Source organism: Lynx canadensis, chromosome D2, assembly GCF_007474595.2.
Source record: "Lynx canadensis isolate LIC74 chromosome D2, mLynCan4.pri.v2, whole genome shotgun sequence".
Taxonomy (NCBI): Eukaryota; Metazoa; Chordata; class Mammalia; order Carnivora; family Felidae; genus Lynx; species Lynx canadensis.
The window spans coordinates 12,205,471-12,228,708 of NC_044313.2; the positions used below are offsets into that span (position 1 = coordinate 12,205,471).

General features: G+C 43.7%; 1 protein-coding gene across 3 annotated transcripts; it reads right to left on the bottom strand.

Moving 5' to 3' along the window:
• Positions 1–413: 413 nt before the first annotated feature.
• Positions 414–22,654, bottom strand: DENND10 (DENN domain containing 10). 3 transcript variants are annotated; one of them, XM_030334414.2, is made up of 9 exons: positions 22,573–22,654; positions 19,880–20,076; positions 17,221–17,300; positions 13,216–13,364; positions 11,881–11,992; positions 9,832–9,932; positions 7,496–7,603; positions 4,303–4,397; positions 414–1,812 (listed from the first exon to the last, which is right to left on the bottom strand). In XM_030334414.2, exons 1-9 carry the CDS (start codon positions 22,625–22,627, stop codon positions 1,636–1,638), a joined length of 1,074 nt encoding a protein of 357 aa, XP_030190274.1. In that variant the 5' UTR covers positions 22,628–22,654; the 3' UTR covers positions 414–1,635. The 3 variants fall into 3 exon arrangements, with proteins under 3 accessions (XP_030190274.1, XP_030190276.1, XP_030190275.1); XM_030334416.2 differs by lacking the exon at positions 22,573–22,654 and adding an exon at positions 22,472–22,560; XM_030334415.2 differs by lacking the exons at positions 17,221–17,300; positions 22,573–22,654 and having other exon boundaries at positions 19,880–19,959.
• Positions 22,655–23,238: the final 584 nt, after the last annotated feature.

The window sequence follows — 23,238 nt, forward strand, 5'->3', positions numbered from 1 at the left end:
AACACACAAAGGACCCAGGTGGAGGCTTAGCCACTAACAGATGACAGAGTAGAAATGCGAGGGCACCTTTTAAAGGAGAAGACACAAGTGCCAGCTCTAGGAAATGGGGGATGGAGAAGGGTGAGGGCAGGGAGGGCAGGGGGTGAGCCAGGCACGGAGGCAAGGAGCTGAACGCCTTAACTTTCAAACAGGCCTTGTAATAACTTCCCAGCACATCTGCATTGACAAAAGGGTTTTATCTTTTGTTTCGAGTGGGGAGCATTACAGAAAGAGGGCACAATTCTTCATCTGCCTAAATTTCGTTGGGTATCAAAATATTTTCATTTTATTTCTGCATCATAAATCTGTAATTTTAACAACTTTGATCATTAACTGCTATAGTAATACAAAAAATGGAGATAAAGACGTTCATGTTCGTTTTCATAAAGTGCAGATTTAATTTTCAATTGTTTGCCTTAGTAAACATCATCTCATTCCAGATCTTCCCTGTCCCCACCCAAGGAGGGAGGGGAAAAGGCTATTTTTTTATTTTTACTTAACAAATGTCTAACACAAAGAATAAATGAAAGATCTAATAAAGACAAGATTTTTTTGCAACTGTTTTCCTGGGTAAGATTTCTAAGGACAACAGTAGTGAGTGTAAAATAATTTTTCATAATTAATATGAGTACATATAATAACAAATACATAATTTAGACCTCTATGCTTATTTTGCAACTTTTAGGCCTCCAATTATGAAAAAGGTACATAAGCTGAACAAGAATACTTTCCAGTGTGGCCAAATTACTTTCACTGAAGTATGAAGACACTCTCCGGTCTTAGCCTTTGTAATTATGTAAAGTTGCTATTTTCTTCATACCGACATTTATATCCAAAATGGGCTTATTTTTGCTCTATCATATAAGGACTGGCATCTTTTTCAAAAGAATATTGCTAGCAACAGGGTTAATTAAAGAGTACTAATGGCTTAAGTTTGCCAAGTGCTTACTTCTGTGACAATATAAATATGGATTATTAAAGTTGTCTACTCAAGTATAAAATCTATGCAAAATCCTCATAATATAGGCAAAAATGTTTAAAGGCCAAGAAAAAGAATTCTTTTCTTTTACAAGAAAGTGCAACTGCAGGATCTTTTTTGAATGATCTTCTGGACAGTTCTGCAGAAAACTTAGTAGTTTGGCTCAGAAAGTAGAGTTCCTCATGAGGAATAAAAGTTCTTCCTAGAAGAATACAAAGCAAAATTTCAGGCAGCTTTCTGAAAGTAAGCCATTCGTTTGTGGCTACGCAATGGGACAAGTGGAACTGATAATAATGAAGGCTTTCGGGTTTGCTGTGATTTGCACTAAAACTTGGCAGAGCTTTTTTTTCTCTTACGCCGGGACACCACGTCGTTGCTCACGTCATAGGTGGTAGTTACAGCACTTGGTCTGACCCTGACCGCAGGCATGAATCTGACCAGGAGGACATCGGAAATGTTTTCATACGTGTTTTACGGCTTTTTCAGGTCAAATCTCAACACTTTCACATAAATCATTAAAAATAGAACATTTTCTGTGCTATTTTCAGTATTTTACACAGTGGATAACCATGGTGAGAGAACTTTCTATCATTCATCAGGGATATGCTGTCACACAGTCAGATTTTCAGCATTTGCTCAGCTGCTGCTAGATGGTAAAGGAAGTTTTCTGTTGCTGGTGGAAATCGTCTTTGCTTTAGTGCCTCAAAATTGAGAACTAGCTTTTCTCCATCACCAGAAACTTCTGAAAATGGTTCCAGGTGGGTGAAGATTTCTCTAGTTTTTAGAGAAATATCCTTTAATGGAACAAGAAAATGTGCCATAAGTTAGCATCAAAAAATATGAATTTTTGCTGCATTTGGAGAGAATTCTTCCTATTTTTTAAGTTTATCAAATTATTTATGCATTACAAAAAATGAAACAAACTTAAAACAGAAAAACCAACACCATGTTTTTGCCATTTTAGCCATTTTTAAGTGACAACAAGTACATTCAGTGTTTTATGACTACTACCCATTTTCAGAACTTTTTCATCATCCCAAACTGAAATCTTGTACCCATTAAACAATAACTCCCCATCCCTATCTCCAATGCCTGGTAACCACCATTCTACCTTTTGCTTCTGTGAATCTGCCTGGTTCTGGGTACCTCATATAAGTGAAATCACACAACATTTGTCCTTTTGTGTCTGGCTTATTTCACTTAGCATAATGTTTTCAAGGTTAACACATGTCGTAGCACGTGTTAGAACTTCATTGCCTTTTAAGGCTCAATGATATTCCACCATACGCATATACCACGTTTTGTTTATCCATTCATCCACTGATGGACATTTGGGTTATTTTTACCTTTTGGCTATTATTTACAGAGCTGCTGTGAACCTGAGTGCACAATTACTTATCTGTGTCTGCTTTCAATTCTTTCTGAAATATACCCAGTAGAATTGCTGGGTCTATAGTATTCCTATGTTGAATTTTTAAGGAACCCTGTATTGTTTTTAGAACAAATCTCCCCACCCCCCAAAATCCTCTTCTACCTGGAATAAGTAACCCAGCACCTGCCACATGGGCTGTATTCCTCTTTCCCGACAGTCCTTTGCATGGCTGATGACTCACGAGAGCTCACATTAAAGTCATGTCTTTTTCTTGGTTTGCTGACATCATTAATTCAAATATTTTCAAACCCATACAATAGAATATGCCAGGCAATTTCATCATACATTATACTGAGTCACCTGCGTATCACTTTTAGTCCACGAAAAACGCAGTAACACAAAACTCATATTTACACAGTTAACCAACGTTGTAAAGAGCCAGCATTTTTACTTGAGCGTTGATGGATGGATGGATGGGCAGTGATGATCCACATGGTAGGAAAGGAAGAGTCTCAGCTCTCAGGACAAGCCCCCCCCCCCACTCTTCCTGGCCTGAGCCGATGGGCCACCAGCGCTGAACAGAAAGAACGGTGCTGCTGGTGGGTTCCTGTCACACCTGTGGCTCCTCTGAACCTTTAGCTCACGTGTCACCTCCTCAGAGAGCTGTCTAATCTCTTCTCTAGTATTCTTCACCTTGACGTTTTGTTTCTATCACAGCATTCATTTCTCATGGCTCACACGATCTGGCATTTACTTTAAGTTTATTTGTTTATTTTGAGAGAGAGAGAGAGAGAGAGAGCGAGCGAGCATGATCTGGGGAGGGGCAGAGAGAAGACAGAGAATCCCAAGCAGGCTCTGTGCCACCAGCACAGAGTCCAACGTGGGGCTTGAACTCACAAACACGAGACCATGACCTGAACTGAAATCAAGAGTCAGACATTTAACCAACCGAGCCACCCAGGTGCCCTTACATTATTTCCTATTCATCTACTCCAATAAATACAACCCTACTGCCCCATGCCTGACATATAGTCAGTGCTCAATAAATATTTTCTGGATAAATGAATGAATAAATGGAAAAAAGAACCGGGTCCAGCCAGATGAGTAGGGCCTGCCTATCAGAGCCCCCCCACCCCCACCCTGATGAGGTGGCACAGGTACAGACAGTGGGAGACAATCCTTCCAGGCCTCTGGCCCCCACGGGATGACACAAGGGTCTAGATGAGCCAGGGCCCGGAGGCCAGGATGGAAGTGTATCCCGGGAGAAGAGTAAGGAGCTGGGAAAAGGCGCAATGCAAACCGGCAGCAGACAGGAAAGGAGCTGGCAGGCTGCGGTGCACAGGAGGGCCTGTCATCACCACAGGGACAGGCTTAAATAAACTCTCCAGCCATCCCGATCCAGAAAGCGGAGAGGGGAGGATCCACATGGAAGCTCTGGTCAGCTTGACAGGGAGACCCCACAGCGGGGCTAGCCCTGCAGGGTGTGAGCCCAGAGTCTGCTACCTTTGGCAGGGATCTGACTACATGCTTGCCTACTGCTGTTCTGGACACAGTACATCGAAGCTAGACTGAGACGCTCTCTCTAGTCCTCAGCAGCAACTATCTCTTGAAAGTTGTTCCTCCGTGAAAATTCTGCCGGAGCACAGAATGCGTTCGCTCAGGAAAGCATTCCAGACCAGCTGGGGGTCACACCTGTCACCAGCTCCCTGCATGTATCTGTCCCCAGAGCCTGATAACTATTTGGCTACGGTGGGCCTCCGCCCGCTCCTCTAACCAGGGCCACCCTGCAGACCCTCGTGCCAGCATCTGCCTACGGCTTCTCATGGCTCCCCGCACCCCAGGCAGCTCTGCCACACGCTGCCCGGCACCACCACTGCACAACTCTCAGTAAGTCAGCAGACTGAGGAGTTACCTGTATGACTTGGCCGTCTGACTTCTCCGGATCTTCTGCCGATTGAACAATCAGCTGACCAATTTCTTTGTGCAGTTTGCCCATTGTCATGGCCTCTGGTGAGATCAAGCAGAAGTTATGTAGATAGTTAGAAGTTTACATAATAAAAACCAGGCCGCCTATTTGAAAATGTAAACCATCATACGGAGGAAATTTTCAAAACAACCAACAACCGCCCACATTTCCATCTTCATCCTGAACGCAAATATGATATCACTCCAAGGGACGTGCCAGGAGGCACGGCATAATCACGATTTATACTTCGTTCAAAATAAAAACACACCAATACCAGGTTTCTCCTTCACACCTACCTGATGAGAAATTTTGTTTTTCTTCCTAGACAAGACCTAATGAAAACTACTGATTACAAGTAAGTTGTGATTTTAAGCCAAGAGCCTGACCTCCCTACGCAGGTCTTTACGGTTAAGAATTCAATGGGGCGCCTGGGTGGCGCAGTCGGTTAAGCGTCCGACTTCAGCCAGGTCACGATCTCGCGGTCCGTGAGTTCGAGCCCCGCGTCAGGCTCTGGGCTGATGGCTCAGAGCCTGGAGCCTGTTTCCGGTTCTGTGTCTCCCTCTCTCTCTGCCCCTCCCCCGTTCATGCTCTGTCTCTCTCTGTCCCAAAAATAAATAAAAACGTTGAAAAAAAAAATTAAAAAAAAAAAAAAAAAAAAAAGAATTCAAGTGTAACTCGGGGGCCTGGGTGGCTCAGTTGGTTAAGAGTCCCACTTCGGCTCAGGTCATGATCTCACATTCGTGAGTTCGAGCCCCGCGTCGGGCTCTGTGCTGACCGCTCAGAACCTAGAGCCTGTTTCGGATTCTGTGTCTCCCTCTCTCTCTGCCCCTTCCCCACTCATGCTCTGTCTCTCTCTCTCAAAAAGAAATAAACATTTAAAAAAAAAATTCAAGTGGAACCTTCTGGTGGGGATCCTATAGCAGCAGAGCGTCCTATCAGTTCTGCAGAAGCCAGCTGAACATTCCAGTGTGTGAAGACCCTCAGAATGTGCAAAGGAAACAACCTAAGTCACACGATTTACATACACTGCTCCTTTTCTGCAGCAAAAAGATGAACAGAAATTTCTGTTTGTCCCTCCAAGGGACAAACTCCATTTGAATGGTGTTGATTTGAGATGAGCTCATCTTATATACTCGGAGCAACAGAAGGCGGCAGGAGATGGCCACCCTTTCTGGTCCTAATGCTTCAGCAATATAAGTGGCCCTGGCCACAGCTAGTATCCTATCACTCTGGCTTTACAAAGGGCAATACTCACCTCCATTCCCTTTTGCTTACTGACACATCGTTCAAAAAGATTTTCCATACAGGATTCATGTTCAGTCCTTGTGCAATATTAAATTTCTACGCCCTTTTTCATTCTCTGTCCTTTAAGAGGTGGAGCCTACTTCCTCTCTCTTACGTGGGGACTGGACTTAATGGCTTCCTTCTAACAAATAGAATATGGAAGAATTGGCATATGACTTCTGAGACTAGGTCATAAAAGGCACTGTGGTCTTTCTGTCTCTTGGATCACTCACTCTTGGGGAAGCCAGCTGTCATGTCATGAGAATATTCAAGCTGCCCTACAGAGAGGCCAGGTGGTGAGGCCTCCTGCTAAAAGTTAGCTTAGAAGCTGAGACTTTGGATGACTGAAGCCTTGGGAATATCTTTGTTTTTTAATGTTTATTTATTTTTGAGAGAGAGACAGAGCATGAGCAGGAGAGGGGCGGAGAGAGAGAGGAAGATACAGAATCCGAAGCAGGCTCCAGGCTCTGAACTGTTAGCACAGAGCCCAACATGAGGCTCGAACCTACGAACCATGAGATTATGACCTGAGCCGAAGTCAGACCCTTAACCAACTGAGCCTCCCAGGTGCCCCTGCCTTGGCAGTATCTTGATCGAAACCTCATGAGAGACCCTGAGTCGGAACCTCTCAGCTAAGTCAGTCCTAAAACTGTGAGATAATAAATATTTGCTGTTTTAATTTTTTTTTTTAACGTTTATTTATTTTTGAGACAGAGAGAGACAGAGCACGAACAGGGGAGGGGCAGAGAGAGAGGGAGACACAGAATCTGAAACAGGCTCCAGGCTCTGAGCTGTCAGCACAGAGCCCAACGCGGGGCTCGAACTCACAGACCGTGAGATCATGACCTGAGCCGAAGTCGGACGCTTAACCGACCAAGCCACCCAGGCGCCCCAATATTTGCTGTTTTAAACTACTAGGTTTAAAAGTGATTTGTTATGCAGCAATAGGTAACTCATACAGCTTGTTTAAACAGAAAAGTTGAGAAACGAGATAGAGACACTATCCTATTGGGGCACCTGGGTGGCTCAGTCGGTTGTGTCCACTCTTGATCTCAGTTCAGGTCATATCTCAAAGGTTCAGATGACGGAGCCCCACGTCCGGCTCTGTGCTGACTGCACGGAGACTGCCTGGGATTCTTTCTCCCTCTCTCTGCCGCTCCCCCACTCACGCTTACTCTCTCATAGTAAATAAATAAACATTACAAAAAAAAGATACTATCTTATTAACATATACTGTACAGCATAAGCACCCAGAATGTACTACTAACATGGCTGGGCCTGTAAGAATAAATGCTATGTTCCAGACACAGAAAATCTCTCCAGTTTCAGCACAGTGGGCAAAGCAGGCCCTTGAATACCAGTTTTAGAGCATCAGCCTAAAGATACAACTGCTTCAGGGGCGCCTGGGTGGCTCAGTCAGTTGAGCGTCCGACTTCAGCTCAGCTCATGATCTCACGACTCGTGAGTTCAAGCCCCGCGTCAGGTTCTGTGCTGACAGCTCGGAGCCTGGAGCCTGCTTCATATTCTGGGTCTCCCTCTCTCTCTCTCTGCCCTCTCCTGCTCATGCTGTCTCTCTCTGTCTCTCAAAAATAAAAAAAATAAATAAATAAACATTAAAAAAAAATACAACTGCTTCAGGTGGGCGGGAGGATGGGTGAAACCGATCAAGGAGATTATGCGCACACTTATCTTCATGAGCCCTGAGTAGCATGTGGAAGTGTTGAATCACTGTACTGAACCCCTGAAACATAACCCTGTATGTTAGCTACACTGGAATTAAAATTTTAAGAAATTAATTTTAAAAAGTGTAACTGCTTGGCTTACATTTTGTATCAACGCGCAAGAGAGCACTAACCTTTCGCAAGTGGGGCAATGGTAATCTCACGATCTGCCAGATTCACAAACACGTCATAGAGGTCTGACCTGTTGCTCACCTCCAAGTCCACAAACCCAGCGATGTAACCTGCATGACAAAGATGACCCACATTACCGGAATGGGAACAAATCCTGTTGTGAACGGGTCAAAAGAGAATGGACTCTAAACGTTCACCAGCTGCTTTTCTTCACTGCTTTATTCAGGGGACATCAGCTGTACCCTCTGGCATTTCTTCAGACTACATTATTGACAGTTGCCTGAAGAAACCCTTCCCACTCAAAACGTCCCCAAAACTACATTGTGGTGTCAAAGAAGAAGGCATTTACTTTTCAGTTACTGCTATTCAGGTCAAGAATGACAGCCGAGGTAGAGGCAGCAAGGATTCTCTTTGACCAATGTTCCCCCTGTAGGTCTCTGTCTCTAAGCAACCACAGCCACACACCCAGCTTTCTCAGGGACAGCGTGCTGGGGACAGCATCATCTTTCACCAGTTTCAGATCTGATACAAATAAATGCTAAAGGAATCAGGACAACTCAAGAATTAACAGAAGTTTGGAACTGATGTTAAGAAAATAGCTACCAGACTTTTCACATTTCACAGAGCAATACAATTAAAAACAAATAAAAAAATTGAGGACCAATTCACTATTGGGACCTCATCAAAATAAAAAGCTTCTGCACAGCGAAGGAAACAATTGGCAAAACTAAAAGGCAACCGACAGAACGGGAGAAGATATTTCAAAAGACATATCAGATAAAGGGTTAGTATCCATAATCTATAAAGAACTTACCGAACTCAGGGCGCCTCAGTGGCTCTGTCAGTTAAGCATCAGGCTCAGGTCATGATCTCATGGCTTGTGAGTTCAAGCCCTGTGTCGGGCTCTGTGCTGACAGCTCAGAGCCTGGAGCCTGCTTCGGGTTCTGTGTTTCCCTCTCTCTCTCTGCCCCTCCCCCGCTCGCACTCTGTCTCTCTCTCACTCTCTCTCTCAAAAATAAACATTGAATAACTTATCAAACTCAACACCCAAAAAAACAAATAATCCAGTGAAGAATTGGGCAAAAGACATGAAAAGACACTTCTCTAAAGAAGACATCTAGATTGCCAACTGACACATGAAAAAATGTTCAACGTTACTCATCATCAGGGAAAAACAAATCAAAAGCACAATGAGATACCATCTTACACCTGTCAGAATGGCTAACATTAACAACTCAGGCAACAACAGGTGTTGGCGAGGATGCCCAGAAAGAGGATCTCTTTTGCATTGTTGGTGGGAACGCAAGCTGATGCGACCACTCTGGAAAACAGTATGGAGGTTCCTCAAAAAATTAAAAATAAAACTACCTTATGACCCAGCAACAGCATTACTAGGTATTTATCTAAGGAATACAGGTGTGCTGTTTCGAAGAGACACATGCACCCCCATGTTTATAGCAGCACTATCGACAATAGCCAAAGTATGGAAAGAGCCCAAATGTCCATCGATGGATGAATGGATAATGAAGTGGTATATATATATACACAATGGAGTATTACTTGGCAATCAAAAAGAATGAAACCTTGCCATTTGCAGCTACGTGGATGGAACTAGAGAGTATTATGCTAAGCAAAATTAGTCAGAGAAAGACAAATATCATATGACTTCACTCCTATGAGGACTTTAAGAGACAAAACAGATGAACATAAGGGAAGGCAAGCAAAAATAACATAAAAACAGGGAGGAGGACAAAACAGAAGAGACTCTTAAATATGGAGAACAGAGGGTTACTGGAGGGGTTGTGGGAGGGGGGATGGGCTAAATGGGTAAGGGGCATTAAGGAGTCTACTCCTGAAATCATTGTTGCACTCTATGCTAACTAAATCGGATGTAAATTTTATTTATTTTTTTTTTTATTTTATTTTTTTTTTTCAACGTTTTTATTTATTTTTGGGACAGAGAGAGACAGAGCATGAACGGGGGAGGGGCAGAGAGAGAGGGAGACACAGAATCGGAAACAGGCTCCAGGCTCCGAGCCATCAGCCCAGAGCCTGACGCGGGGCTCGAACTCACGGACCGCGAGATCGTGACCTGGCTGAAGTCGGACGCTTAACCGACTGCGCCACCCAGGCGCCCCGATCGGATGTAAATTTTAAAAAAAATATATAAAAAATAAAATAAAATGTGAAAAAAAAAATTTTTAAGGAAAAAAAATTGGTCGCATTTACCAAAGAAATAATGCATCATCAGGAGTCCCTTTGGGAAGGCCAGAAAAAAGTCCTCCCCCAAACCAGGTGAACGCCAAGCCTCTCCTCCTGCGAGACCCCCACTGTCTACCTGGGCACATCCGCAGGGCTTCCAGCTCCTCGGCACTGAGGTGCACATAGGAATGAAGTATGGTCCAGTCCTGTCGATGCCACACCAGGGCAGGCAGAGTCCTGGGGAACGAAGACAAGAACTCAAATGGTTGCTGGCCCGCACCCGCACCCTCCTCCCTCTTCCTCCCGAGGACAGAGCTGGCTGTCAGAGGCAGAGGGGAGAATGAAGACTACACGTGCCCCGACCTCCAGGCTTCAAATTAAAGTAATGCAATGTCTTCAACTCTGCCTTTTTGGGCCAGATTAGCTACAAAAAGCTCAAGGTGAAGTTTCAAAACATCTCCGTGGTGGCAAGGAGTAACACTTCTGAAGTTTTCCTCCAAATGCCTCACTCCGCAAACCGCCACGGAGGGAGTCTGAGGGTAAAATCCAGAGCGGGGCCCTGCAAGCAACGCATTTTTTTTGAAGTCTCTCATTTCTATGTTTAAAGTTCCAATCAAACTTGCAAACCACTTTGTGTTTGTTTTTATACAAAGTAAGTTTCCTTGAAAAAACCAGTGAAACAGCTGCTGCAGAGAGAGGTGACGAATTGAACTGAGGTATGGTGACTCCGCTGTTGCCCTGCTATGTTTCCCAAGCTGTGGACATCCCCGTTCCAGAAGCATAGATGTAGAGGGAAAGGGTGACTGGGTGGCAATCGCAATGACAGCAGTCCTCACTTCCAGAGCGCACACGATGAGCAAGGCACACGCCAAGTACTTCACACACAGCATCTCCAGTCCTGACAACAGGCTTACGAAGTGGGCATTGTTATCTTCATTTTACAGATACAGAGACGGAGGCTTAGAAAGTTTAAGTATCCCGGATGCGGTCACAGAGCGAGTAAAGCGCCCTCCAGGATTTTAACCCAAGTTCTTCTGACTACCAAACCTTCTTTTTCCCGTTTTCTAACCAGTCAGCCTCCTGGAGCCTCAATTTTCTCATCCGTAAAAGAAGGCAAAGTTCCTTGCAAAGTTCGTGTCACGAGTAAATTTAACAATTGAGGTGATTTATACAACGGCTGGCACACGGTAAGCACAAAAGCTAGGTCCTCTTGTTTTTAAAAAAGAATCTAGGGGCGCCTGGGTGGCGCAGTCGGTTAAGCGTCCGACTTCAGCCAGGTCACGATCTCGCGGTCCGTGAGTTCGAGCCCCGCGTCGGGCTCTGGGCTGATGGCTCGGAGCCTGGAGCCTGTTTCCGATTCTGTGTCTCCCTCTCTCTCTGCCCCTCCCCTATTCATGCTCTGTCTCTCTCTGTCCCCAAAAAAATGAATAAACGTTGGGAAAAAAAATTAAAAAAGAATCTATGAACAAGTTAGATTTGGTAAAGAAAAAACTTTCAAAACATCTTTATTATAAAAATAAGAGAGGGGCACCTGGGTGGCTCAGTCCGTTAAGCATCAGACTCCGGCTCAGGTCATGATCTCGTGGTCTGTGTGTTCAAGCCCCATGTCGGGTTCCGCGCTGACAGCCCGGAGCCTGCTTCAGATTCTGCATCTCCCTCTCTCTCTGCCCCTCCCCCACTTGTGTTCTGTCTCTCAAAAATAAATAAATGTTTTTTTTTAAAAAAAGAGAAAATCTGTGGTAAAAGTGAAAGAAAAAAAGAAATAACTTACTTAAAACAGGGGTCAGGAGACTATGGCCGTGGATCAGCTGTCTGTCTTTGCACATAAAGTTTTACTGGAACACAGCCATGCGCATTCATTTACATATGCACGACTGGCAGTTGGGTGGTTGGGACAGAGAACTTATGGCCTCCAAGCCTAAAAAATTTATGGTCTGGCAAGGAAAAGTTCAAACTCCCTGCTCTAAAATATTCTTATTTCTAAATTTAAAGAAGAATCTGCCCAAATTCGGTGACCTGGAACTACTAAAGCTCACCTGAAACATTAGACCAAGATAGCATTTCACCCACAGCCTACCACATTCTATTTATACCAAATGTGTAACAGAACAGAGCACACAGGAACACGGACTGCCCCAAATCAGCTGCCAACAAAGCCTCTACTTTTTAATGACCAGAGACATACCTGGTGAACTCCTGGACAGCTTCTATTTTGGGGTGATAGACGACAATTCTTTTCTTTAGCATCAGTGCTGTGTGTAAGATAACGGTTTCCATTCCAAACTGAGATACAATGTCTTAAAACACAAGAAATTATAATATTACTGCATTAAATAATATGTAAGAAAATAACATTTTTATTGGAAGGAATTCTTTCCAATAAATGCAGAGTTTATTTTCTGTATACAGAATTATTTTCAATACAGAGAATAAAAAAGCACCTTATGCACTGGATGAGCATATAAATCCAGACATCTGCTCCCTAGGATGGGTGCTATGACAGCCTAAACCTGACCCTCCTCCAAGGGACTCTGCACTGGATGCACAGATGAAGCCAGAGCCCAAAGAAAGTGGAATAAATGATATGAAGGGAACCAGTATCTTTCTGTGTCATGAAACACCCTTAGGTTTAAAAAAAAAAAAAAAGTTTACTCTGGAGCACCTGGGTGGCTCAGTGGCTTAAGCAACTGACTCTTGATTTTGGCTCAGTTCATGATCTCACAGTTTGTGGGTTTGAACCCCACATAGGGCTCTACACTGACAGTACAGAGCCTGCTTGGGATTCTCTCTATCTGCCCCAACCCCGCTGGCTCTCTCTCTCTCAAAAAATAAACATTCAAAACTAATAATAGATAAATAAAAGTTCATGGACACCACCCCTCCACCAACACATACGTCATTATGTAAGTCCGTTTGAGACAGCTGAACAAACCTGTCAACAAGGATGCTTAGAAACCATATAGAACAGCAGGTTCAAGAGCTAAGACAGGCGCTGTAGGAGGACAAGAGTGAAGGCCAGCATTTCCCCTTTCCTCCCTTTTAAGGACCCTGAAATCTGTGGCTTAGCCCTGCACTGCTGTTTTGGATTTTCCAGTTGGGAGAGGAAGGCAGAGAGTTAGAAGAGGAACTCTGGGTCAGGGGCCTGAGCTTTCCACATGGAGGAAGTAACTGCTAAAATGTAAGGAAAGAAAAACTATGGAAGTCGGCAGACACTCAAGCTGTGAAATTCAGCTTACCCACAAAAGAACATTTCTGTATTATGAACAGTCAGAATCGTGTGGAAAGGGCCACCACAAAAATCTGCTTTCCTACAACAGAATTCTAATCAAATAAGGCAATGTAGAAGTTGAACTACCCTCCTGTATAGCAAATAAATATTACATAGATGAAAATATACAGAAAGATGGAATCTTAGAGTACAATGAGGGTTGCCCTTGGCTTGGGGATCTTGTTGTTGGGATGGAACCATCCGGGACGGGTTTTTGTTTTGTGGGGTGTGTGTGCGTGTGTGTGTGTTTACCTTTGATGGAGCCTGCAAGATAAGCCTTTCGGGCATCAAAATCCTTGCTAAGGAAAGAGCCATTTTCTTCACTCTGGCATATCCCCTTTGTGAGTACTGCAATATAACTCTCCATCATTTTAACTGGGCTCCCATGTTTCAGGTACATTCTGTAAGAAAAGACAAAAAACAACCATGCTTTTATATAGCATGAACCACACAGAGCAATGCGCCCAAGGCTGGGTATGGGTACTTCCTAAAAAATCTAAGTCAACCTGCTGATAACGCTTCTGAGTGCCTGAAACTTTTTATGACATGACTACTTCTATAATTTAATTTGATAATGTATTGAAAAAAACAACCATTCAAGAGACCTCCAACAACTCCCTCAAGCTGGCTTTCTCCTTCCATCTCTATAGCCCACTGGAGCAGGAGAGTAAGCTAAGGACTTTCTAAGGACTCATTTCTCTTTTCTTTTTTTCCCTAAGTTTTATTTTTTAAGTTTATTTATTTTGAGAGAGAGAGAGAGAGCATGTGCACACCCGCACAAGTCAGAGAGGGGCAGAAAGAAGGAGAGACAGAATCCCAAGCAGGCTCCACACCATCAGCACACAGCCTGATGTGGGGCTTGAACTCACGAACCCATGAGATCATGATCTGAGCTGAGATGCTTAACCAACTGCACCACCCAGGCGCCCCTGAGGGCCCACTATTCTTTAAAAAAAAATATTGCATTTTTATCTGTCTTATATTCACAAATGGTGCTTCTAGCCATAAGGACTCTATTATTGCTGGGATTTCCTTTGACAAGAAAGGAGTTTTACACATTGTTCACAGAGAAAACAGTAATTACAGAACCTATATTTATTATCAGAGTTCCCAGAGGTAACTATATTTAGATAATTAAGAAATCAAACTCCTTTAAGTTTCTGGTGGTAAGTATACACTAGATATATTCATCATCAAGTTCCAGAAAACACTGACAGGAAACTGCCTACATTTATAGCTCACATGTGAAATCAGTCTCTTCCCCTGAAATCTCTTCCTGTAACTAAATCTAAATTTTGCATGAGAAGCAGGACTGGGCCTACTTGAGCCTTTTAGTAGCTAAATGGATTAAAAAACTGGAAAGAAAATAAAATTATTGTTTAAAACAGATCATTTGAGGGATACCTGGGTAGCTCAGTCAGTTAAGCGTCTGACTCTCAGTTTCGGTTCAGATCATGATCTCACGGTTCGTGAGTCTGAGCCCCTCGTTGGGCTCTGTGCTGACAGTGTGGAGCCTGCTTGGGATTCTCTCTCTCCATCTCTCTCTCTTCCCCTAACCCACACATGCTCTATCTCTCTCTCAAAAATAAACATTAAAAAAAAAAAGATTAAAAAAATTTTTAAAAATAAAATAGATCACTTGAAACTGTATTTATTGTAGGTTAAGTGAAAAAAGCAAGTGTTGTAACTACTAGCCAGTCAGTGTTTTTAAATTACTTCAATGCACAATTGAGGGAAAGAGGTAGAGAACAATGAATATGGTAAGCTATCCTACGTGTAAAATAGTCAAACCCATGAACTCATACACATGCTTCTATATGGAGAAAATATCTCCGGTATGATAACAAAGAAAACAGCTCCAGGAGTGCCCCCGGGTGGGGGTCGGGAGGCAGATTTGAAGGCTAAGAATAGGGAGAGGAAGGGACCTAGTTTTCACTGTATACCCTTCTGTATTGTCTGTATTTGTTTCCTGTGTGCTTACATTACCACCAGCAAACAAACAAACAATATACCATTAAAACTGTAAAACAGACGGGCACCTGAGTGGCTCAGTCAGTTAAGTGTCCGACTCTTGATTTCTGCCTATGTCATGATCTCACTGTTCGTGAACTGGAGCCCTGCATCAGGCCACACTGTCAGTGTGGAGCCTGCTTGGGATTCCCTCTCTCCCTCTCTCTGCCCCTCCCTTGCTCACGTGTGTATGCGTGCACACACACACACTCAGTCTCTCTCTTTCTCAAAATAAATAAATAAACTTAAAAAAAAAAAAAAAAACCTGTGAAATAGAAACAATATACAGTAATGGAAAAGAGAAACACAGGAAGGGTAGTAGGATAAGATCACTTTTTCCATAACAACCCTGGGCGATGTACTACTGACAGAAGGAAGGATCCCCCCAAATCATTCCATAGGAAAACCACAAAGTGCAACCCAGGGGACCTTACTCAGATGGGACAGCCAGAGGCTGTCACACCTGGCCCGGACAACTGGTTCCAAGTGAAACCCTGGTTCTCTATCACGGCCACTAGCTGGAGGCTCCAGAAGATGAAGGGGGCCGTGGCAAATGACCTGGATCCCACACAGGGAACGAACCCCCTCGTGTGGGCTTCCGCTGCCACTGTGAGCAGCATGCTATGGAAGGCACGCCTGCCTGTCCCCTCCCCAGAAACAGAAGGGAGCACCTCCATGGTAAGCAGCAGCATTGAAAAGTGTTGGTCTATGTACTTGTGCACACAGACATGTGTTAGTGGGGAGAGGGAGTGTGTGCGTGTGCAAGAGCATATGGGTATGTACACATGCAAGGGTAAGTGCAGTAAGGTGCAGGGGGCAGAAGAGATGGCTGCTAATAGCTCTCAGTCCTCATTTCTCCTAAACTGTGACAGGAGAAGAGTCCAGAACCCAACAATGCCATGGCACTACAGAAGCTGAGGAACCTTCCAGCTTCCTCCCGGGCAGGAAGTGGAATCTAAAGCAATCTTAAATTTTGAGCCCAAGAATATTTCCCAGTGAATTCACTGGGAAACCTAACCCTGACTCAGTCAAATGAAATGGGAGTCCAACGTTTGTTCAGAAGCAGCTTTACGGTGTTTTTAGCTCATGGCTTCTAGATAGCGTCTCTTCTCACAATAATAATCTCCCTTTGTGTCAGTGCCATGGTAGCAGACAACTGTTTATATTCCACAATGAACCATATACCTGGAACTTATCTTAAGAGAGCAAAAAGGTTTTCTTATCATAGTTGGCTGCAAAACAGTAAAACTTCATTCTGTCAAAATACAATCTACCTGAAACCCTTAAGTAATTAGAAAGTAGTCTTCTGCTACATGTAGATATAGATATATAGATATAGATATAGTTATGGATATAGACATATAGACATAGAGAGCCAGAGATAGATAGCATGTGTGTGTACACATAAAAATGGCAAAAAAGCAACCATTCATCAGGCTTATAGCGAGGAACACAAAAACAACTCCCTTTGCCCCCCACCCCATCTAAAACAACTTACTGAGCATAAGCCTGAGGGCTGATGTTGTAATACATAACCTCTAGAATTATAATTCTATCTAGTAACAACAATATTAAAAAAAAAAAAATCTAAAACCCTGTCAAAGCCCTGATTGAGGAAAAAACTAATTTCCCCAACATACAAGAAAGGTTCGATTAACTCCACTATATACACTCAGCAAGGCAAGAAAGCAAACTGGTATATTTTACATAAAATTTGTCAACAGCTGGAATGAAACTAAAGAAGTTTACCTGAATCACTATTAACCAATTAATCAGATTCTCAGCTTCCCAGCATTCCAGCTAAGAAGTATCTTCCTGCGTTTTTGCATAATTCAAAATGCTCATTAACTTTCCCCAAAATGACTCCCCCACACAGACCTTGACACGTATAAACTAGCTTACCACTTCGCCAGCACTTAATTTATCCGTCCTGCTAAGGAAAGTTCTAGATTGGAAGTGAGCAGAAGCTGTCAGGCCAAAAGTAGCAAGTGACTCAAATACCCAAGAACTACAATGGTTGTGTAAATTGCTTTTCCTCCTCCCTTCTACCATTTTCCCAAATAAGAGCAGTGTCATAAAAGCAGAAGAGAAAGTTCCTCTTACAGAAGTTTCCAGAGGGCCAGTAAAGATTAAGTTGGGGAAGCAGAGGGCTGAAATTTGCTTCCTCCGTGTAGAAATCTGCTATGTAACTACCGAGCAAGATCTTCATTTTTGTAGGATAGCATTTAATACAGTTTTCATACAGACCTACACAATATCCTAGTGAAGGCGGCATATTTCTCTGGATTAAAATCTTTGGCGGTCAGAACAATAGAAAAATGAGTCACCTGTCCAAAAGAAACAAAAAGTATACTTTTTAAAGACACTTTCACAGATTTAAATTTTATTACTACATTCTAGCAAACCTCTTGTACAAGACATAACAGCATTAAAAAGAAAAGATCAAAACGTAACCAAGTTCTCACTTCCTTGTTTATACTCTTATGTTTATATACACACATATAAAAGATATGTACTTATATATACCTATATATTTCATTTCTTAGATAAGAATGTAGTACTTTTAGAGTTAACATCTTTTCAAAAACACAAATATATTTCAAATATCAAAAATGTGAGTTTTCATTTAAAGTACTCTAACCTCACCAAAGCAGAATTAGAAATGTCATATCAGATCTACCAATTTATCAACTCTTAATTAATGAAAGAGGATACAAAACAACAAAAATACACACAGTAAGATCACACAGTTCCTGAAATAGTCAATGCTCTACAGAATGCCATATAATCTCTGTAGAAAGCACACTGTAACAATAAGCTTCATTTGTCTATACTCCTCTATTATTATAAATATAAATTTCTTCTAATCATATACCTATTATTCCCATTAATGAGATAAAATTCAGCACTTTATAAAAGGCAAAGCATTTAAGAAATACATTTTTAGAAATCATATTCTTAAGTATAAGAACTACCTCTAAATCTTGTCATTTTTCAAATCTGAAAAGCAGATTTGAAATTGATGTTGCTGCTATTGGCATTCTATGGAACAAAACACAGATAAACCTATTCAACACATCAAGACTTTTCAGCAAGAACTTAATGAACATAAACCAAAGATTTTATAACACAGTGAAAACTATCTTTTTGCAAATTTACATTTTCTAATTATGAATCTGTTTTGTTTTAAACCTCTAACAGTTTTAAACTGTTGCCTTCTTGTTATTTTAAAAGTAACTCCTTAAATTTAAATTGATATCTTGGACATGGTTCATGATTATTGGCTATAAAAGTAGCCCTAGATGGTAAAAGAAGTCCCCACACAGGCACACACCAGGAGCTTCGTCACTTTCCAGTATTTCTTTATTTAAAAAAAAAAAAAAAAAAAAAACCCTGCTGGTTACTTGGAATTAGAAAAGCCCACAGTGACCACATACTGGTTTTCAACATGTCACATTGATACTGTTCATATCAAATGACACACACACAAAAGCCTACTTAATACATGTTTCCTTAACTCTCCTTTCTATTCCTAACATATCCTTACCATCCATAAACAAATGAAAAAAAGTTTTAATTATATCAAGGATAATTTTATCTTTAAAAATTTTTTTGGGGTAAGGGGCATTAAGGAATCTATTCCTGAAATCATTGCTTCACTATATGCTAACTAATTTGGATGCAAATTTAAGAAAATAAAAAATAGGTGCGCCTGGGTGGCTCAGTCAGTTAAGCGTCCGACTTCAGCTCAGGTCACGATCTCGCGGTCCGAGAGTTCGAGCCCCGCGTCAGGCTCTGGGCTGATGGCTCGGAGCCTGGAGCCTGCTTCCGATTCTGTGCCTCCCTCGCTCTCTGCCCCTCCCCCGTTCATGCTCTGTCTCTCTCTGTCTCAAAAATGAATAAAACGTTAAAAAAAAATTTTTTTTTAATAAAGTTAAAAAAAAATTTTTTTAATATTTATTTATTTTTGAGTGGGGAGGGGAGGGAGACACAGAAGGAGAGATGGAGACACAGAATCTGAAGCCAGCTCCAGGCTCTGGGCTGTCAGCACAGAGCCCGACACAAGACCTGAAGCCACTGAGGTGTGAGATCATGACCTGAGCCAAAGTCGGACACTCAACCAACTGAGCCACCCAGGCATCCCAAGGATAATTTTATCTTTTAGAATAGTTTTTGGGGCGCCTGGGTGGCTCAGTCAGTTGAGCTTCTGGCTCTTGACTTCGGATCAGATCATGACCTTGTGGTCTGTGGGTTCCATCCCCATGTCAGGCTCTGCACTAACAGTGCAGAGCCTGCTTGGGATTCTCTCTCTCCCCTTCTCTCTACCCCTCCCATGCTCTGTCTCTCTCTCTCAAAACAAATAAACTTAAAACAAACAAACAAACTTAGGGGCGCCTGGGTGGCTCAGTTGGTTAAGTGTCCGACTCTTGATCGTGGCTCAGGTCATGATCTCATGGTTTGAGTTTGAGCCCCGCACTGGGCTCAGCGCTGACAGTGTGGAGCCTGCTTGAGGTTCTCTCTCTGCCCATCCCCTGCTCAATCTCTCTCAAAATAAATAAATTTAAGGAAAAAAAAAAAAACTTAAAATGGTTTTTAATTATGGACAAATGCTTCTTTCCACTTTTAATCGGTCACGACTTTGCACGTCTACATTTCTACTCCATCAGAGTATAACCCAGAAAGGACTTCACTACACCAGCCATAGGGTCAGTCAATAGAATGTACACCAACCAATATTCATAGAATGAATAAGAGTGAAATTTGAAAGGGGACATTCCCAGTGAAAAGCATATCTGGTATTTTTCAAAAGCGTATTGTGAGCGATAATATCTAAAGCTAAGAGTCACTGGAATAATGTTAAGTCACTTTAAATATTTTTGGTTGTTAGACCTTCATGCAGTCATACCTTTATCAAAACTGAAGAATCTGGAACTTCAACTGTTGTGATATAAAACCATGTTCTTCTGTACTGACCAAAGACGAAGGGATGGAGAAGTTTGTTTTCATCTGTAAGGCAGCATTTTCTCAGCAGTAAATTCCTTAAAGTAGCTGTCGTGGAAGGATAACACCACACCCACAGAACTTCTCCATTTGTGTCCTTTTCTACGGTGGAAAGATGGTCACTGTGAGAATGTCAAACAGCAGCAAGGAAGTGAATTGATTGGTTACTCAGAAGCACTTAGTGGAATCAGTTTTCACATCCCATTTTACAAAGCATCCCGGAGCATGTGTGACCCCAAATTCCCATCCACCTCTGCTGGTCAAATTATGCAGCTCTCCTGATCTTGAGTTTTAGGCCACCTGAGTAAAAACCTTTTACAACAAATCATGAATGAAAACTTAAGGGGCACCTGGGTGGCTCAGTCAGTTAAGCATCCGACATTGGCTCAGGTCGTGGTCTCATGGTTCGTGAGTTCGAGCCCCGCGTCGGGCTCTGTGCTGACAGCTCAGAGCCTGGAGCCTGCTTCGGATTCTGTGTCTCCCTCTCTCTCTGCCCCTCCCCTGCTCATGCTCTGTCTCTCTCCCTCTCTCAAAAATAAATAAACATTAAAAAACTTTAAGGAAAAGAAAATCTGAGCCTTAAATTTGGCAGAGTTCTTTCCTATCTCTTCCCACACGAATTCATAAACTCAGCATTACGTTTTGTTTTAATTTTAATTTTTAATTTTTTAAAGTTTATTTATTTTGAGAGAGCAAAGAGAAGACAGAGTGAGAGCAGGGGAGGGGCAGAGAGAGAAGGAGAGAGAGGGTCTCAAGCAGGCTCCACGTTGTCAGTGGAGAGCCCAATGTGGGGCTCAATCTCACGAACCTTGAGATTATGACCTGAGTTGGTCACTTAACCAACCGAGCCCCCCAGGTGCCCCCTCAGCATTACATTTTTATCAGTTAGAAGGATCTTTAATAAATACACAGGAAGTGTTTGTCAAAAACAAAACTGGAAATGAAGAAAATGGTGAAATTTCTTTTAAATCATGTTATATACTGATTGTATAAATTCTACATTTAACATTGTAATAGTAATAATAATAATAATGTAATAACAATAGTAATAATAATAATGGTTATCCTGTCCCATAATGTAGTTTCCTCATCACAGTAAACACCTCAATAACCTAGCCTAAGCTTTAGAAAAACAGTTACTGTGCATAGCAGTATGGATGCAGATTTTTGTTATGGAAAATATCAAGCTCATAAAAAAATGAATTCCCGTCTCCATCATTCAGCTCCAGCAATAATCAACACCTGGTCCCTCCTTGTTTCTAATGTTCCCCCTCCCCCATTATTTTGAAGCAAATTCCTTTTTAATCCGTTTCCATACGAAAAATAAAAATCTGAATTGAAAATATGATTGTAAGTCATCTTCGTCTTTGCCGTTACCAGATAAAGTCAGAATTTAACCTAACCTTATTCACAAGTACCTTCAAGCGGGACTAAGATGCTTGAAGTACTTAGGTTTTGTTTTGAAGCAGTTCTAAAACCACATTAGAAATAAATACAGGGGAAATTAAAAAAGAAACACAGGAAGCCATTCCCAGATAAATGCACTCCTTTGAGACACTGAGAAATAGCACAGTTAGCCGGTTTTGCTAAACGCAAGCAACGTTCTTCCACACTAGAGGAATAGAATGTTATCTCAATGGAGTATTACTTCAAAGGTCAACGGCACGCAGGGAACCGACAGACGTTCATTCAAGCAACCCGCGGCCGCCAATGGGATGAATGGTTCCTTGAAACACCCAACCCTGAGACACTGCACACGGCTCAGGCACACCCAAAGATCCCAACGTACTTCCTCAACCACCAATTCCTCAAATCTAACCGGGATCCCGCCATACATGATTGTGTAGACACGCCGGCTACGTGCCTGAGCTCTATCACATGATACAGGATTCCTCCACTGGTGTGAGTTGGGGCTCTGCGGCTAGACCGCAAGGGTCCCAACCCTGGCTCCGCCGCTTCCTAGCACGCGTCCGTGCGCAAAGCACACCCTGGGCCTCCATCTGCTTCTCCGAAATGTGGTCACCAAACATTACCCACACCCCCTGGAGCCGTGGTAGTTTAACGGGAGATAATCCATGCATAATGCTCAGCACTCGGGGCTGGCACAGTTGGTCACGGTGACTCGAACTGCTCAATCACGTTATCGGGGCCAGCCGGGCGCCGGGCAGGCAGTCACGCGTGCCTCCCGCGCGCTCCGAGGTCTGCCCCGCCGCCTCCCCCCACCCCGCACCGCCCTCTACGCGCTCTCGGCCCAGCCCCTGCCCCGCCTGTGCATCGGCCCCTCGCAGCCGCCGGAGCTCCGTCACCCTCGACGTCCGGGCTTCTGTGCATCATGGGGCGTCCGGCAGGAGGCCCGGGGTCCCTCCGCCCTGCTGCCCCGCCCGGACGGGTCCCACGCGAGGCTACAGGCGGACCCGCCCAGGGCGGCTGGCCGGGTCCCCCGCGCCCCGCAGCCCCCCGCCCCGGCCCAACAGAGAAGGGGCCGCGACCTCCTCACCGCAGGCGGCGCCGGGGACCGCGGGAGCAGAGGCCACCCCGGGCCCAGGCGGAGGCCGAACTGGGGCGCGGGACTGCGGGGCAGGGCGCCTTCGTCCTCACCGATCAGCCCGACTCCGAGCATCAGCTGAGTGTCCGCCGCCTCCGCAGCAGCCATTTTCCGCCGCCGCCGCAGCGCGCCGCTCCCAACAATCCGCTCGCAGGCCCCGCCCCTCCTCCGGGACACGCCCACCATCCGGCCCCACCCTCAATCAAGGCCCCGCCTCTCCCTCTGGCCCCGCTTGAGTCCCGCTCGCCCTGACTTCCTGCCCCCCCCACCCACCTTCAGCCCTCATATCTTTTTTTTTTTAATTTTTTTTTTTGTTGTTGTTATTTATTTTTGAGAGAGACAGAGAGAGAGACAGAGCACAGGCACGGGAGGGTCAGGGAGAGAGGGAGACACAGAATCCGAAGCAGGCTCCAGGCTCCGAGCTGTCAGAGCAGAGCCCGAGGGGCTTGAACTCACAAACCATGAGATCATGACCTGAACCCAAGTCAGACACTCAACCGCCTGAGCCACCCAGGAGCCCCAGCCCTCAGCTGGGTTTTCAAGCCAGAGTTTTCAAGCTCGGAAAACTCAGCCTGGGCATTTTTCCTCAATTCCTCTAATCCAATCTTCATAAGCCCTCTCTTCAACCCACTCCAATCTTCCCTCCCCGCCTCAGTCTTTTCTCATTCTACCTCTGCCCTCCAGGCCGGCTAAAAAGAGGAGTCATGAGGATGGAGGAA

What these genes read in the sequence shown, in the direction of transcription:
- DENND10 (XM_030334414.2), bottom strand. Translation starts at nt 22,627, where the DNA reads ATGGCTGCTGCGGAGGCGGCGGACACTCAGCTGATGCTCGGAGTCGGG. An exon ending in TCTTGCAGGCTCCATCAAAG is followed by an intron (nt 11,993 to 13,215) that starts GTAAACACACAC and finishes TTGTGTTTTAAG; the next exon opens with ACATTGTATCTCAGTTTGGA. An exon ending in CAGACGGCCAAGTCATACAG is followed by an intron (nt 1,813 to 4,302) that starts GTAACTCCTCAG and finishes GTTCCATTAAAG; the next exon opens with GATATTTCTCTAAAAACTAG.